At 39.4% G+C, this 13,940-nt stretch overlaps 1 protein-coding gene across 1 annotated transcript; it reads left to right on the forward strand.

Moving 5' to 3' along the window:
- Positions 1-12,629: 12,629 nt before the first annotated feature.
- LOC110893281 (pollen-specific leucine-rich repeat extensin-like protein 4) lies at positions 12,630-13,541 on the forward strand. Its single transcript, XM_022140392.1, has one exon. It carries the CDS (start codon positions 12,630-12,632, stop codon positions 13,539-13,541), a length of 912 nt encoding a protein of 303 aa, XP_021996084.1.
- The last annotated feature ends 399 nt before the right edge of the window (positions 13,542-13,940 follow it).

Consider the following 13,940-nt stretch of genomic DNA (forward strand, 5'->3'; position numbering starts at 1 on the left):
AAATTTATGTTCTTGTTGTGGTCGTCGCCTAAGGGTAGGTGACGGTATTGTTTTGTGACTAAACGCAAGTAAACTCGCGTTAGGTTCCTAGGAAGGTTATAGACTAGGTCAAAGCATCACTAATAACCTAATTCCCTATAACCATTGGCTCTGATACCATCTTTTCTGTCACACCCCGACCACGTAGAACATACAAAACGTGGCGGAAACGTCGGGGAGTGTTGTAACAGAATCAATTGTTTCAAATCCATGGCAAATGAAGTTTCGTTTTATAAATCAAACATGAAAGTTTACATTGTCTAAACAAGAATCAAAGTGTACATAACATAAATTAACTAGTTCTTGTCTCGTTTTAAGTCACTAAGGCACAGGTCCGCCTAAGTATGTCTTGATAAGTCCTATGCATCATCTCCTGAAAACACATGTGAAAATAGGTACGTCAGCATAAAAATGCCTGTGAGATACATTGGTTTTGTGAAAACGGAATTCATGACTTGAGTTTGAGAAAATGTTTAGTCATGAACCTCGTATTTTGCTTTGTCTTGTAAATCATTTGAAAAACGGTAAGATCAAATGATATGTATAAATAAGAGAACAATGCATGGTTAACTGAATAACCATGTAAAAAAAAGAGTTTGTATAAGATTTGTTGTTTGTAAATCAATGTCTTGTGAAAAGCGTGTTATTTGTATAAAATGTTCTATGTTTCAAATTGAAATGATTCAAATAACGCTACGATATGTAATACCATACAAACACTTATATATAGGAAGTACCAGCGGCGTATCCACCATGCTTGTATCATATTACACATGCCTCGTTACTTAAATCACTTACTCAAACCAACCCATCAAGATGAAATGTTTAACAACGGTAGAAATGTTCATGTATAGTCAAATGTCTATTGTCAAATGTAATCCATGTCAACGGATACAACTGGTTTACACGATTCAATGGTTACAGACGGTTCATGAAATTGAAGGGTTAAGACGGTTCACATAGTCAAATGGTTACAACGATTCAAAATGTAGTATAATGTGTTCATATGCTGGATGAGCATGTGCAACAGAAATGCAATGTGAAACAATGTACTACGTATGCACACAATGGGCGTACGTAGCATGAAATGTATTGTAGAGTACAACGGTTCAAAATGTAGTGTAATGTGTTCATATGCTGGATGAGCATATGCAACAGTAATGCAATGTGAATCAATGTACTACGTATGCACACAATGGGCGTACGTAGCATGAAATGTATTGTAGAGTACAACGGTTCAAAATGTAGTGTAATGTGTTCATATGCTGGATGAGCATATGCAACAGTAATGCAATGTGCAACAATGTACTAAGTATGCACACAATGGGCATACATAGCTTGTAATGTAAAACAATGTACTAAGTACGCACACAATGGGCATACATAGCATGAAAATATAATGTAAAGTGTTGTGCTAAGTATGCACACGATGGACATACATAGCATAAACATAATGAAATCATGTACTATATATGTACTATTGAACATAGCAAGTATATGATGTGAAAACAGGAAAGCATGAAAGTAACAGATAGGCACATGTGTTTCACCCCAAAACAGTTTAGAAAAACAGTAAAAGAGGGGTTCAATGTACTCACCTGAGATTGCTTTGAGTTCTTGTATAATAACCAAATAATGCTTAGCGATCACGGAATATCAAACGGCACCTAATAGGTAGCTATATCAATATACCGGACCAAAATCGGAAGGATCGGATAGTATGCGGGTTCGTAAACCAAACGAGTATGGGGACTCGTGTAATATGGTTTAACAAAGCCTACATACTAAAATGAAACTTATCCTAAGTGCTTACGGTCCATCACGACCCGTTTAGGTAGCTTATGCTACCTTACGCGTCATTCGCGTAGAACGCGTCTGGAACGCCTAACATCGTGACCACAAGGTATAACCTCGGAAGGTTATAGCTATGGTCACCTAATGTGTTTGGTCGGATCCTAATGATCGACCAAATGGGTCGGGTTCGAAAGTATAAGCGATTGTTTAGATCGCTTACCTTACGACCCTATATAAGCACTATACTAAAAGTGACGAGCTAAGCATGTTAGAACATGCTTAACTAAGTTTAGAAAACAGCTTTGGCATCAAAACAAACGGCTTTGATGCTCACGAGTAGTTTGGTTACAAAATACGCGAGAATGCGCATTTTGGCCGAAACTACGACTCGTCACTGAGCCTAGATAACGTGGTGATCAGTAGGTATAGTCACTACGGACTATAACCATCATGATCACGCTCACGTTATGAAGTTCCATGAACTTCGCATCGACCATAAGCTGGTCAATGCAGAAAGTCAACAAAACGTTGACTTTCGGACTCGAAAAGCGATAAAAGAGCGAAAGAAGACTTACGGAAGGTCCCCGAGTGCTAATCTAGATCAAATAGCTCAGGTATGAAACAATGGTTCCAACTTAGAGCCATAAGATCAAATTTTGTGGGTTTTTGGAACAAAGGGGGGGTATTTATAGGAAAAGTGGAACCGTTAGGATCGTTTATCGAATATCGTGCCGCGATCTCGAGCGTACACTTGTCAAAATATTGTGGTAAGTCATATATTGGCTCTTAGCTCCTGATTGGGTGAAAGGGCATTGCCCCTTGATCGAACGAAAGGCCAAACTGCATTAAATGCAATATATTTTCTGTCTGACAGTCTCACGCGCCCCGCGTAAGGATTTGGGCAATCTTTACGCGGGCCGCCTGAAGTCCTCTGATCTGCACCACTTGTAGAATTTACACTTTTGGTCCCTGTTGCGTATTTAAGCCATTTTCAGCCCTTCCAAGGCCTGTAAAGCCAACTTTAAGGCCCTAAAATGATGCCTAAACATTGTGGACATGAAACATGCTCAAAAATGTTCCGGATGTTGGTTCGTTTGGCCGTACGATCGCGATGTTCGCTTAATTACGACGGAAATACGCATAAGCGCGAAAGACGATCCAAATGACGCGACGAATGGATTTTTCTCATGCCAAACACTAAGGCATAATATAAGGGTGCTTACATAAATTTTTGGATGTCCGGATGTATTCAGAACGTAAGTTATGCGCAAAAGTGCAAACTTGTGCACTTTTTGACACTTTTAGTCCCTGAATGATCCAAAAGTTTGTTTTAGCATACCAAACACCTCAAAGCCTATTTCTAAGCTATGTAAAGGATATTTAGGGTATGTTTAACTTATGGACATGTTCCGGAATGTTCGTTACAGTTCAAATTGGCATACTTTGCTTGTCAAGTTTAGTCCCTGTAAGCGAATTAACTTGTTTTTGCCATACCAAAGCCTTCAAAACTTATTTCTAAGTTATGTAAAGGTTATTTAAGGTATGTTGAGTATATGTTGATGTTCCGGAGTATTTGTCGCATTAAACTGAGTACGTTTACGCACCAGTTTGCGTATAATGCTCTAGAAAGCAATGTAGAGTTTGAAATTGAACAATAATTGATATGTGCAAAACATACACATATTTATACAAGATCCCAAGTATGAAATACAATATTTCATCGGCTTGGTATTTGTTTGATGGTCGCGGTGACACAGGTGTCACAGGGGTGTGACAGAAGAGTTGGTATCAGAGCATCGAGAACACTTTTCGCCACGTGCAGTGTCCGGATAATCGCAAGGTCGAGTTTTCTTCAAGCGTGTTTCAGAAGAGGGCTCTTACATGGTGGAATGGGGTTATGAGAGATCAAGGTGCAGAAGTTGCTCTAGCTCAGACATGGGCTGAACTGAGAGCTCTTATGATGAGGGAGTTTTGTCCTCGTCATGAACAGCGAGCGTTGGAGAAAGAATTTGATGTTTTGAAGCAAGATAGTGGCGAGCACAGGGCTTATACGGATAGGTTTGAGGAGTTGAGTCTTCTTTGCCCAACTATGGTTACCCCACTCGATAAGGCCATCGAAAGGTACATCGACGGCCTACCTGACTCAGTACAAGACATTCTCACTGGTAGCAACCCTACCACACTCCGTCAGGCAATCGAGTTATCAGCGACACTGACTGAGTCGCAGATTCGGAAGAATAAGCTACACAGGAAGGGTGACAAGGGCAAGAAACAGTCGGCTGACAAGGAAGATAGCAAGAAAGGTCAGAACAAAAAGGGAAAGGATTCTGGTTCCTCAAGGGGGTCAAGGAAGCGTAAGGCTTCCCAAAATTTTGCTGTGACTGCACAAGCTAACCAGGCAGCTCCCAACCAAGCCGCACAGCCTCCAGCCAAGAAACCCTATTCAGGAAGTGCACCTTTGTGCAATCGATGCAACAGTCACCACCAGCCACAATATCAGTGCCGTTTCTGTACTAACTGTGGGAAGTCGGGTCATCTTGCCGATGTTTGTCGGTTTGCTCAGAATCACGCAGTCCAGAACCCTGCTCAACAGGTTGCTCAGCAACAGGGTCAGGCTGCACGACCAAACTACCCACCAGGTGCATGTTATAATTGTGGGGATCTGACCCACTACAGAAATCGGTGTCCAAGACTAGTCAACCAGAACCAGAATGCAAACCAGAATCCGGCACCGGCTCGAGGTCGAGTCTTCAACATGAATGCACATGAAGCACAAGCAGACAACGAGGTGGTGAACGGTACGTTCTTTATTAATAATCAGCCAGCATCTGTTCTTTTTTATTCGGGTGCCGACAAGAGCTTTGTGTCATTGTCTTTTGAGACAATGCTTCGCGTGTCTAGAACGAAACTAGGTAAACCTTTGACAGTAGAGGTTGCCAGTGGTGAACCCATTGTTCTTAATTCTGTTCTACGCAACTGCCAGTTGAACCTTAACGACCATATTTTTCCTATTGACCTCACGCCAATGCAACTTGGAAGCTTCGACGTTATTGTGGGAATGGATTGGTTATCCAAGCATCGCGCAGAGATAGTTTGTTCTGAGAAGATTGTTCGTGTACCGCTATCGACAGGTGAGATCCTACAGGTCCATGGTGAGAAGCCTGCCGGTGGTCTCAAACTCATGTCCTGTTTTAAAGCACGGAAGTATCTGCGAAAGCACTATGTAGCCTTTTTAGCACATGTTACAGCAGATAAGGGCAAGGGTAAGTCTATTTCAGATATTCCTGTCGTTCGGGATTATTCCAAAGTATTCCCTGAAGACTTACCTGGTCTACCTCCAGCACGCCAAGTCGAGTTCCGTATTGATCTCGTACCTGGTGCAAATCCCGTTGCCAGAGCTCCATATCGTCTTGCACCGTCCGAGATGCAAGAGTTATCTAAACAGTTGCAGGAACTCTCCGACAAAGGTTTTATCCGTCCTAGCTTTTCACCTTGGGGTGCTCCCGTTCTCTTTGTAAAGAAGAAGGATGGATCTTTTAGGATGTGTATCGATTATCGTGAGCTTAACAAGCTTACCATCAAAAATCGATATCCCCTACCTCGCATTGATGATCTCTTTGATCAGTTGCAAGGCGCTTCTTACTTTTCAAAGATTGATCTGCGATCTGGATATCATCAACTCCGTGTGCATGAAGAAGATATTCCAAAGACAGCGTTCCGTACTCGTTATGGACAATATGAGTTCACAGTCATGCCATTCGGTTTGACTAATGCTCCTGCTGTTTTCATGGACTTGATGAATAGGGTCTGCAAACCTTACTTGGATAAGTTCATCACTGTTTTCATTGACGACATTTTAATATATTCTAAGACGCGAGCTGATCATGAGCAACATCTCCGTCTTACTTTGGAACTCCTAAAGAAAGAACAACTTTTCGCCAAATTCTCCAAGTGTGAATTCTGGCTTAAAGAGGTTCAATTCTTAGGACACATTGTCAATGAACAAGGTATTCATGTAGATCCCTCCAAGATCAGCGCGATAAAGGATTGGGATACACCTACTACCCCTACTGAAGTTCGTTCTTTTCTTGGTCTAGCGGGTTATTACCGCCGCTTCATAGAAAATTTCTCGAAGATTGCAGTTCCTCTAACTGCTCTAACTCAGAAGAACAAGCCATTTGATTGGGGAGTCAAACAAGAGGAAGCGTTTCAGACTTTGAAACAAAAGCTTTGTGACGCGCCTGTCCTAACATTGCCTGAGGGCAACGATGATTTCGTCGTTTATTGCGACGCATCTAAATTAGGACTTGGCTGCGTCCTGATGCAAAGAAACAAAGTCATAGCATACGCATCAAGGCAGTTGAAGATACATGAGAAGAACTACACCACTCATGATCTTGAGTTGGGTGCAGTTGTCTTCGCTCTCAAAATCTGGAGACACTACTTGTATGGTACAAAATGTGTGGTTTTCACAGACCACAAAAGTCTTCAGCATATCTTCAATCAAAAAGAGCTCAACATGAGACAACGACGTTGGGTTGAACTTCTAAACGATTACGACTGCGAGATTCGCTACCATCCTGGTAAGGCGAATGTCGTAGCCGATGCATTGAGTCGCAAGGAACGTACTAAGCTTCATTGTGTACGTGTCCAATCTTTTATTCAAACCGATATCCAAGCCCGTATTTCTCAGGCTCAACAAGCTTGTGTTTCACAAGGTTTAATGGATAAGGAATTTCCTTATCACATAACTCCTGCTCTAGAGCTGAAAGACAATGGATCGTACTATTTCATGGGCCGTTTGTGGGTCCCAAGCCAAGATGATCTTCGTACCTTGCTTATGGATGAAGCCCATAAGTCTCGTTATTCCATTCATCCTGGCTCAGATAAGATGTATAAGGATCTTCGTATTCAGTATTGGTGGCCTGGTATGAAGAAAGACATTGCCTTATACGTATCCAAATGCCTTACTTGTCTTAAGGTTAAGGCAGAACATCAGCGTCCTTCTGGTTTATTGGAACAACCAGAGATCCCAGTTTGGAAATGGGAAAACATTACTATGGATCTCATTACTAAACTCCCGCGCACAAAGAAAGGTCACGATGCCATCTGGGTAATCGTTGATCGTCTTACCAAATCAGCGCATTTCTTGCCAATCCGTGAGGATTATTCAGCTGACAGACTTGCTCAAATCTACGTAGATGAAATTGTAGCTAGACATGGTATTCCTTTGAGCATCATTTCTGACAGAGATGCTCGCTTCACTTCTCGTTTTTGGAGAACCATGCAATCTGCTATGGGGTCCCAACTTAATTTGAGCACAGCTTATCATCCGCAAACGGATGGTCAATCTGAAAGAACAATCCAGACACTGGAGGATATGCTTAGAGCTTGTGTGATCGACTTTGGTGGTAGTTGGGATTCACATCTTCCGTTGATTGAATTCTCCTACAACAACAGTTATCACTCCAGCATCAACACGGCTCCTTTCGAGGCTCTCTATGGTCGAAAATGTCGTTCACCAGTCTGCTGGAATGAGATTGGCGAGGCTCAGCTTACTGGACCTGCCATCATTCTAGAGACAACAGAAAAGGTAAAGAAAGTACGTGATAACCTTCAGACAGCTAGAAGCCGCCAGAAGAATTACGCGGACCTAAAACGCAAACCCTTGGATTTTCAAGTCGGTGATCGTGTATTACTTAAGGTCTCACCTTGGAAAGGTGTGATCAGATTTGGAAAGAAAGGAAAACTTGCACCTAGATATGTTGGACCATTCAGGATCGTCGAAAGAATCGGAAAGGTAGCCTACAGACTTGAGTTACCTCCTGAACTTGGAAATGTTCATCCAACCTTTCACGTGTCCAATCTCAAGAGGTGTTTAGCTGATGAAAACCTCCACATACCGCTTGACGAAATTCGTGTTGATAAAACACTGAAGTTTGTTGAGAAACCGGTAGAAGTCATGGAACGTGAAGTCAAGTGGCTTAAACGCAAGTGTGACAACTGGCAAAAATAATGGTAATCCGTACAACTTAAACACTTGGTTTAACATTTAATTTCTCTCGTTACGATTTAATTATTGCATGATTAGATCGTATAAGTTCTAGCAATCATAGGACGTGGTTAAAAATACTAAACGATATTAACACAATCGCTATGTCACGAGAAAACCGCAAACTATGTTCCAATATGTTGGCAAAATGCTAAAAGCACTATTCACCTGAGCACACTATTCATGCCAGCAAGTTCTGAAAACTGACGGAACAAGCGACGAATGGCATGAACGGACTTCATAGTTGAGATATGAATAAAAACCCCTAATTAGGGACACCAAACACAAAAACACATTTACTTTCCGGTAAATGCACTTAATTGCACTTTATCCATTATGCGCCAAAATACAACCGAAACAGAATGTCCGCGGCACTAGAAAATAACGTTTTACAACGTCCGTAGAACTTATAAATAACATTTTACATCATAAATAAGCTTAGGGATATCAATGGGATACTCGAAACAATTACTCCCGGTGTCACGCCACAACTTTCACACACTGTCCAAACTCGAGCCAATAGGCGAATAAATTATATTTCTATCTTCCAATCTCCTAAACTAAAAGGGTAGCGAACTAGTTAACGATATTTTGGTGTCATAAACACCTTGAATAGATGTCATAGCATCGATGGTAAATTAGAACCTAAGCTCCCGGTACTACACCACAACTTTCGTATATCACCCGATATCGAACCGGTGAGCGAACTAGTGGTATTTTTGTCACCTAAAACTAATACCCACTAAACTAGTAAACTAGTTAAACCTTACTTAAAATTCTGAACTATCATTAACACCTAAAATGAACCTAGTTTGTCTAAATGACCAAAATATCTAAATGTTTAACATTTCACACATGTTATATATGTTTAAAAAAAAATCAAATCATATCCTAGCCTCATCATTCACGAGCATGAGGGCTCAACTTCAATCACCATACTTGTACTAGAATTTGACATGGGAAGTATGGTTTAAAATTATGATTTTTGACTAGTGAAGACCAATAAGAAGATAACCATACCATATCACACTAACCTCCATCATTCTTATAACATTTCCACATAAAAAAAAAAAAACCCTCCTCATTCTCTTTTGGTTACGGCAGCCCAAACAACCTCCTTCAACCTTCCATTTTCAATTTTTTTATCACCACATTTCAAGCAATTATAAGCCACTTCAAAATAATCAAAGATGGTGTAAGGCATGGATGCATACTAGGAGCATATTCTCACCACTTGGAGCTTAATCTTCTTCTTAATTATCCTATAATCTTGTGCAAAGTTGTAAGCTCTCACTAACCATCTTTTTAAGCTTATTATTATGTCTAGATCAAGGATGTACAAGTTGATCATCTTGAAATCAAAGAAAAAAATTCCACTCAAAACCCTAAACCAAAACTTAACAACTTACTAAATGTGAAGTATGATGTGATTATTATGTGTTATAGAGTTGTATGAGTTGTATGATCTTGCTTATCTTGGTTAAAATAAGTTGTTTAAACTTATAATTTAAGTTGAGCATGTTGTTTATTTAGTGTAGTAACTTAAATAAGTGATGATCTTGTTATATTAGGCTTAAAAATACGATTTAAACAACTAAGTGTTTAAATCATGAAAAATCATCATCATTATGTTCATGAGCTTTATACATATATGTGTTAAACTTGAATGATTAAGGACTATGATGGCCTAAACTTGATATTTTAAGAACTAATAAATGTGATTTTTTTTTAAGTAACAAGTGATTTAATATATGGTTATAAAAAAAAAGAACTACATTTAGAAAGTCTTAACATGTAAGACATAAAGGTCTTGAAATCTTTTTTTTAGAAAAATGAATATGTAAAAGCTCATGAATTTAGAGAATGAATGGGGATATTTGGCTACTTGAAAGTATGGATTGTGAAGATTAGTATGATAATAATGTTAATGGTAAATTGAAAATGAATTTTTTTAAACATGTATTAAATACATGGGAACAAACGCCATAGTTTAGGGAAACTATGGCGAAATTTTATAAAAATTTAATCGCGATTAAAAAGAGATTAACGGGGTGATTCGCATGGTTAATCGTGATTAGTAACTTTAATTGCGATTAACGACTTTAATCGTAATTAGACGAACCCTAATGAAAAGGGTTAAGTTTTAACTATCTAAGAGTATGCTAACACTAAAAGGTATATTTATTAAATAAAATGGGTAAAACCAAAGTATATAAATCAATATAATTTTTGAAGAAAAATTATATATATTTTCATTACCTTCTTTGGTGTATAATACATGTATAAGTATGTGTATGTACTAGTACTAGGAAAATGTACTAAAATAACACATACAATTTTTATAATAAATATACACATACACTACGACCGAAACCTTACAAACATTCACAAGTGTGATGTTAGTCGCGAACCGTCGTGCCTACTAAAAATGCACAATTGTAATACAATAACTTAAGGCGCGAGCATCGGACGACGCTTTTTGCATAATCGGCGAAACGGACCATCTCCACACCAAAAATATAAAGACAACTTACGGTGACAATTATAATAAACAAACAACATATTCTAGACACTTGAAATTTATATACACACGACAACGAAAAATTGGAAAGTTTAACTTTGATCATAACGCCAAGTGTGCTTAGAAAAAATAAAATAAAATAAATAATAATAATAACAAGTTACTAGCATAACTAGTAAATGCTACCAAAATTTACTAAACACTAAATTGGGCTAAAAATATAACATTTTGGGCTTTTAAATTAATAGTGGGCTTAAGATAACAAAAATTTTGGGCTAAGCCCAATTTCTAAATAGGTGGGCAATGGCCCATTTCCATAAACCTTATAAAAGCCCATTTGTAATAAATAATATGGGCTAGGCCCAAATACATCAATATTATGGACTAAGCCCAACAACCTAAAAGACATGGGCTAGGCCCAAAGACAAAATACATGGGTTAAGCCCAATGACACTAAGATGTGGGCTAGGCCCAATGTAAAATACATGTATAATTTTTATAATTATATATTATAAAAATATATTATAAATACGGTATACCTACACATATAATACGGAATGCCTACACGTATAAATACGGTATACCTACGCGTATAATATAGTATACCTACACGTATTATACGATATTCCTACGCGTATAAATACGGTATACCTGCCCGTATAAATACGGTATACGTACACATTTAAAACACACAAATACAAGTATACATACGGTATATGTATAAAGGACTCTAGTACATGACGATATACACACATACACTTGTTGAAGTGTACTCTCTCACTAAGGTTGTATACATACGACAACGTATTTCGACGTTAAAAATAAATATTTTTAACACTCTTTACACTTATATTTGTGTAACAAATATAAAGTCATGAACCAAGGTATACATATGAAACAAGTGCCAACATACTACTAAAAATATACAAGTGTTCCAAAAACTATATGAAAATAATAAACGTTCAAGATGAACAACGAGTACAAGGTCTAGGAAAGACCGACGTGTCTAATGAGTTAGAACCCTTGTAGGTTGACTCACGCTTACGGAACACGGTTGCTAGAGCTTATTGCTGGACGCAATACAGTGAGTTCATGTCCCCCTTTTCTTTTAACGTTTTGGTTTACAACTTTCGGGGGGAAATACATGTCAAACATAGATATGATTAAGTTATGGAATGAACTCTTAGATCATGTGAGCATAGGCTGTAACTGAGGTGCCATTAATCCTTTTGAGGACCAAGGAACAAAGGTTAGATCTAATGGGTACGGGCGAGCCCCACTCACGGTCCAGGAGTGACCACTAGAGTGCTGTTGTGTCCATCGTCGAGAGTTCGACACTTAAATTGCCTACGCGGGTTGAGTACCTCCTATGTCGTCACATATATTAATGTCCTTGCAAAACATTAATGATCAACATGTTCATAGACGCTTTACATACCTACTTATAAACTGAACTTTCAAATGTTTTTGAGATTCATTTGATGCGCATTACACATAAAACACATGAACTCGCTCAACTTTTGTTGATGTTTTCAAACTCACATGTATTTCAGGAAACTAATGCAACTTGGGTGCTGGTGTTTACTATGAAGCTTTTGGAGTACAAGTCATCGATGTCATCCCTTTTGGAGGGTTTGGTCCATATATCTCATCTTCAATGAGATATAGGATACAAAGCCTTATGTTTTAAACTTGTGTTGAACTCGTCTTTTGTAAAACTTATAACTTATGTTGTTTGGCATTTTAAACAAACTTATGATGTGTAATATTTTACTATGTCAATGGATGAACATCGTATGTTTTTATTCATGTAGTTTACTTATATCGTATGCAATGAGAACTAATCAAGTTCACACCGCGCGCTTCCGCTAATGAACGGGTGTGACAGATTGGTATCAGAGCCAGGTTGTAGTGAACTAGGATTCCTTCTCGAGTCTAGTCTACAATCACTAGGATCCTCCCACGAAAACATTTTGTGTTGTAAAATGTTTTTCATTGCATATACAAAAGCACCAAGGTCCGATAACAAAACTCTTTTCAAGAAAACAATGCGAGGACATTAATTGGGGTATGGTCTATATGGGATAAACTTGCTGAACTAGAACTACCGCGCACAATAACAATGTGATATGCTACAATTATTTGCTTATGTATATAACAAGAAATATTATTATTTAGTGATACATATATATGAGTTGTACGGATTGTTCTTGCCAGGGTACTATGGCATCATCAGCTAGCAGTGGCATTTACGACAATCATGACCACATGGACGTACCATCTGACGATGAGCCCATGGAGGAGATCATTCCCTCTGATGATGAGGACCTTGATGATTTTCAGCCGTTTGCGCTGCCAGACCATGACATGGTGGATGACGTTCTAGCGGTGGGGCCACAGCTGAACCCGTTTGTTATCATTGGTCATCCTGATGGAGCTCACATCGTCGACTATATTCCACTAGATGTTGTTCCTCTCGCTGCGGTTCCGGGGTTTATTGTTGTGTCTGATGACGAGGATGACATTCCCGTCATACATGTCCATAGTTTGGACGATGAGATTGATGGTGGTGATGCCCTGGACATAGCCATTCTAGAGGTTTCCTCTCCTATCGTATCTGTGGTAGACCTATCCTCTTCGGGTTCTAGCGACGCCGCATCACCCTCAGCCGTACCTGTTGCTACACCTGCAGTTATCCCGTCTGATACACCGACACCACACACTACTCCTGTCACTCCCACTACTGGACACCCATTTTCACCGCATGTTGCTGATCCCCATCACACTGTCGCATCTATCCTTTTCACTCATGAGATTCCAGCGCCCCGCCCTGGGGAGGGCACTTCTCGACAGCCGACCTCTCTCGATACCCATGTGCCGGCTGATCACCGGTCTACACGACACCCTCCGCCTCATATGTCCGAGTCTGACCCATATCATCCATGTCACTATCATGCTTTCACTATCGATGATGAGATACATTCCTTACAGCTTCATATTCAAATCCTCTCCCGCCAGGTCTGGGAATTGCAGCAGTTTAGGGATGCTATGCCACCACCACCACCAGCCTACCCTCCACCACCTACTCCACCACCACCATCATCTCCACCACCTCCATCCCCTCCAGTGGTCTAGTTATCTTTTATTTGCAGGTACTTTTGTGTGGGAGTCACAGACCCACTTTTATGTACATATGAAGACCTAGTATGAGCTGAAGACACTTGAAGATTTTGGAAGACCAATGTAGAAGAAAAAGACTTACTACTTTTGTGTATTATGAACTTGTACGACCGGGGTTGTGTAGCCTCGAGTCCTTTTGTTTTCTTCTACTAAACAATGTATCAAGTTGTCTAATATATGAAAGCTCAGTAGTTTGTTTTTTCTTTATTACATATTGTTGCTTATGCTTACGCATGTGCATGTGTTGCTTATGTGATTGCATGTTTGGGTGATGTGATGACTATTTACCTATTATGTATATACCTTAGTAGACTATATTTATCATTAAATATGTGTCTAATCTCCGCAATACTT

Source organism: Helianthus annuus, chromosome 12, assembly GCF_002127325.2.
Source record: "Helianthus annuus cultivar XRQ/B chromosome 12, HanXRQr2.0-SUNRISE, whole genome shotgun sequence".
Lineage (NCBI taxonomy): Eukaryota > Viridiplantae > Streptophyta > Magnoliopsida > Asterales > Asteraceae > Helianthus > Helianthus annuus.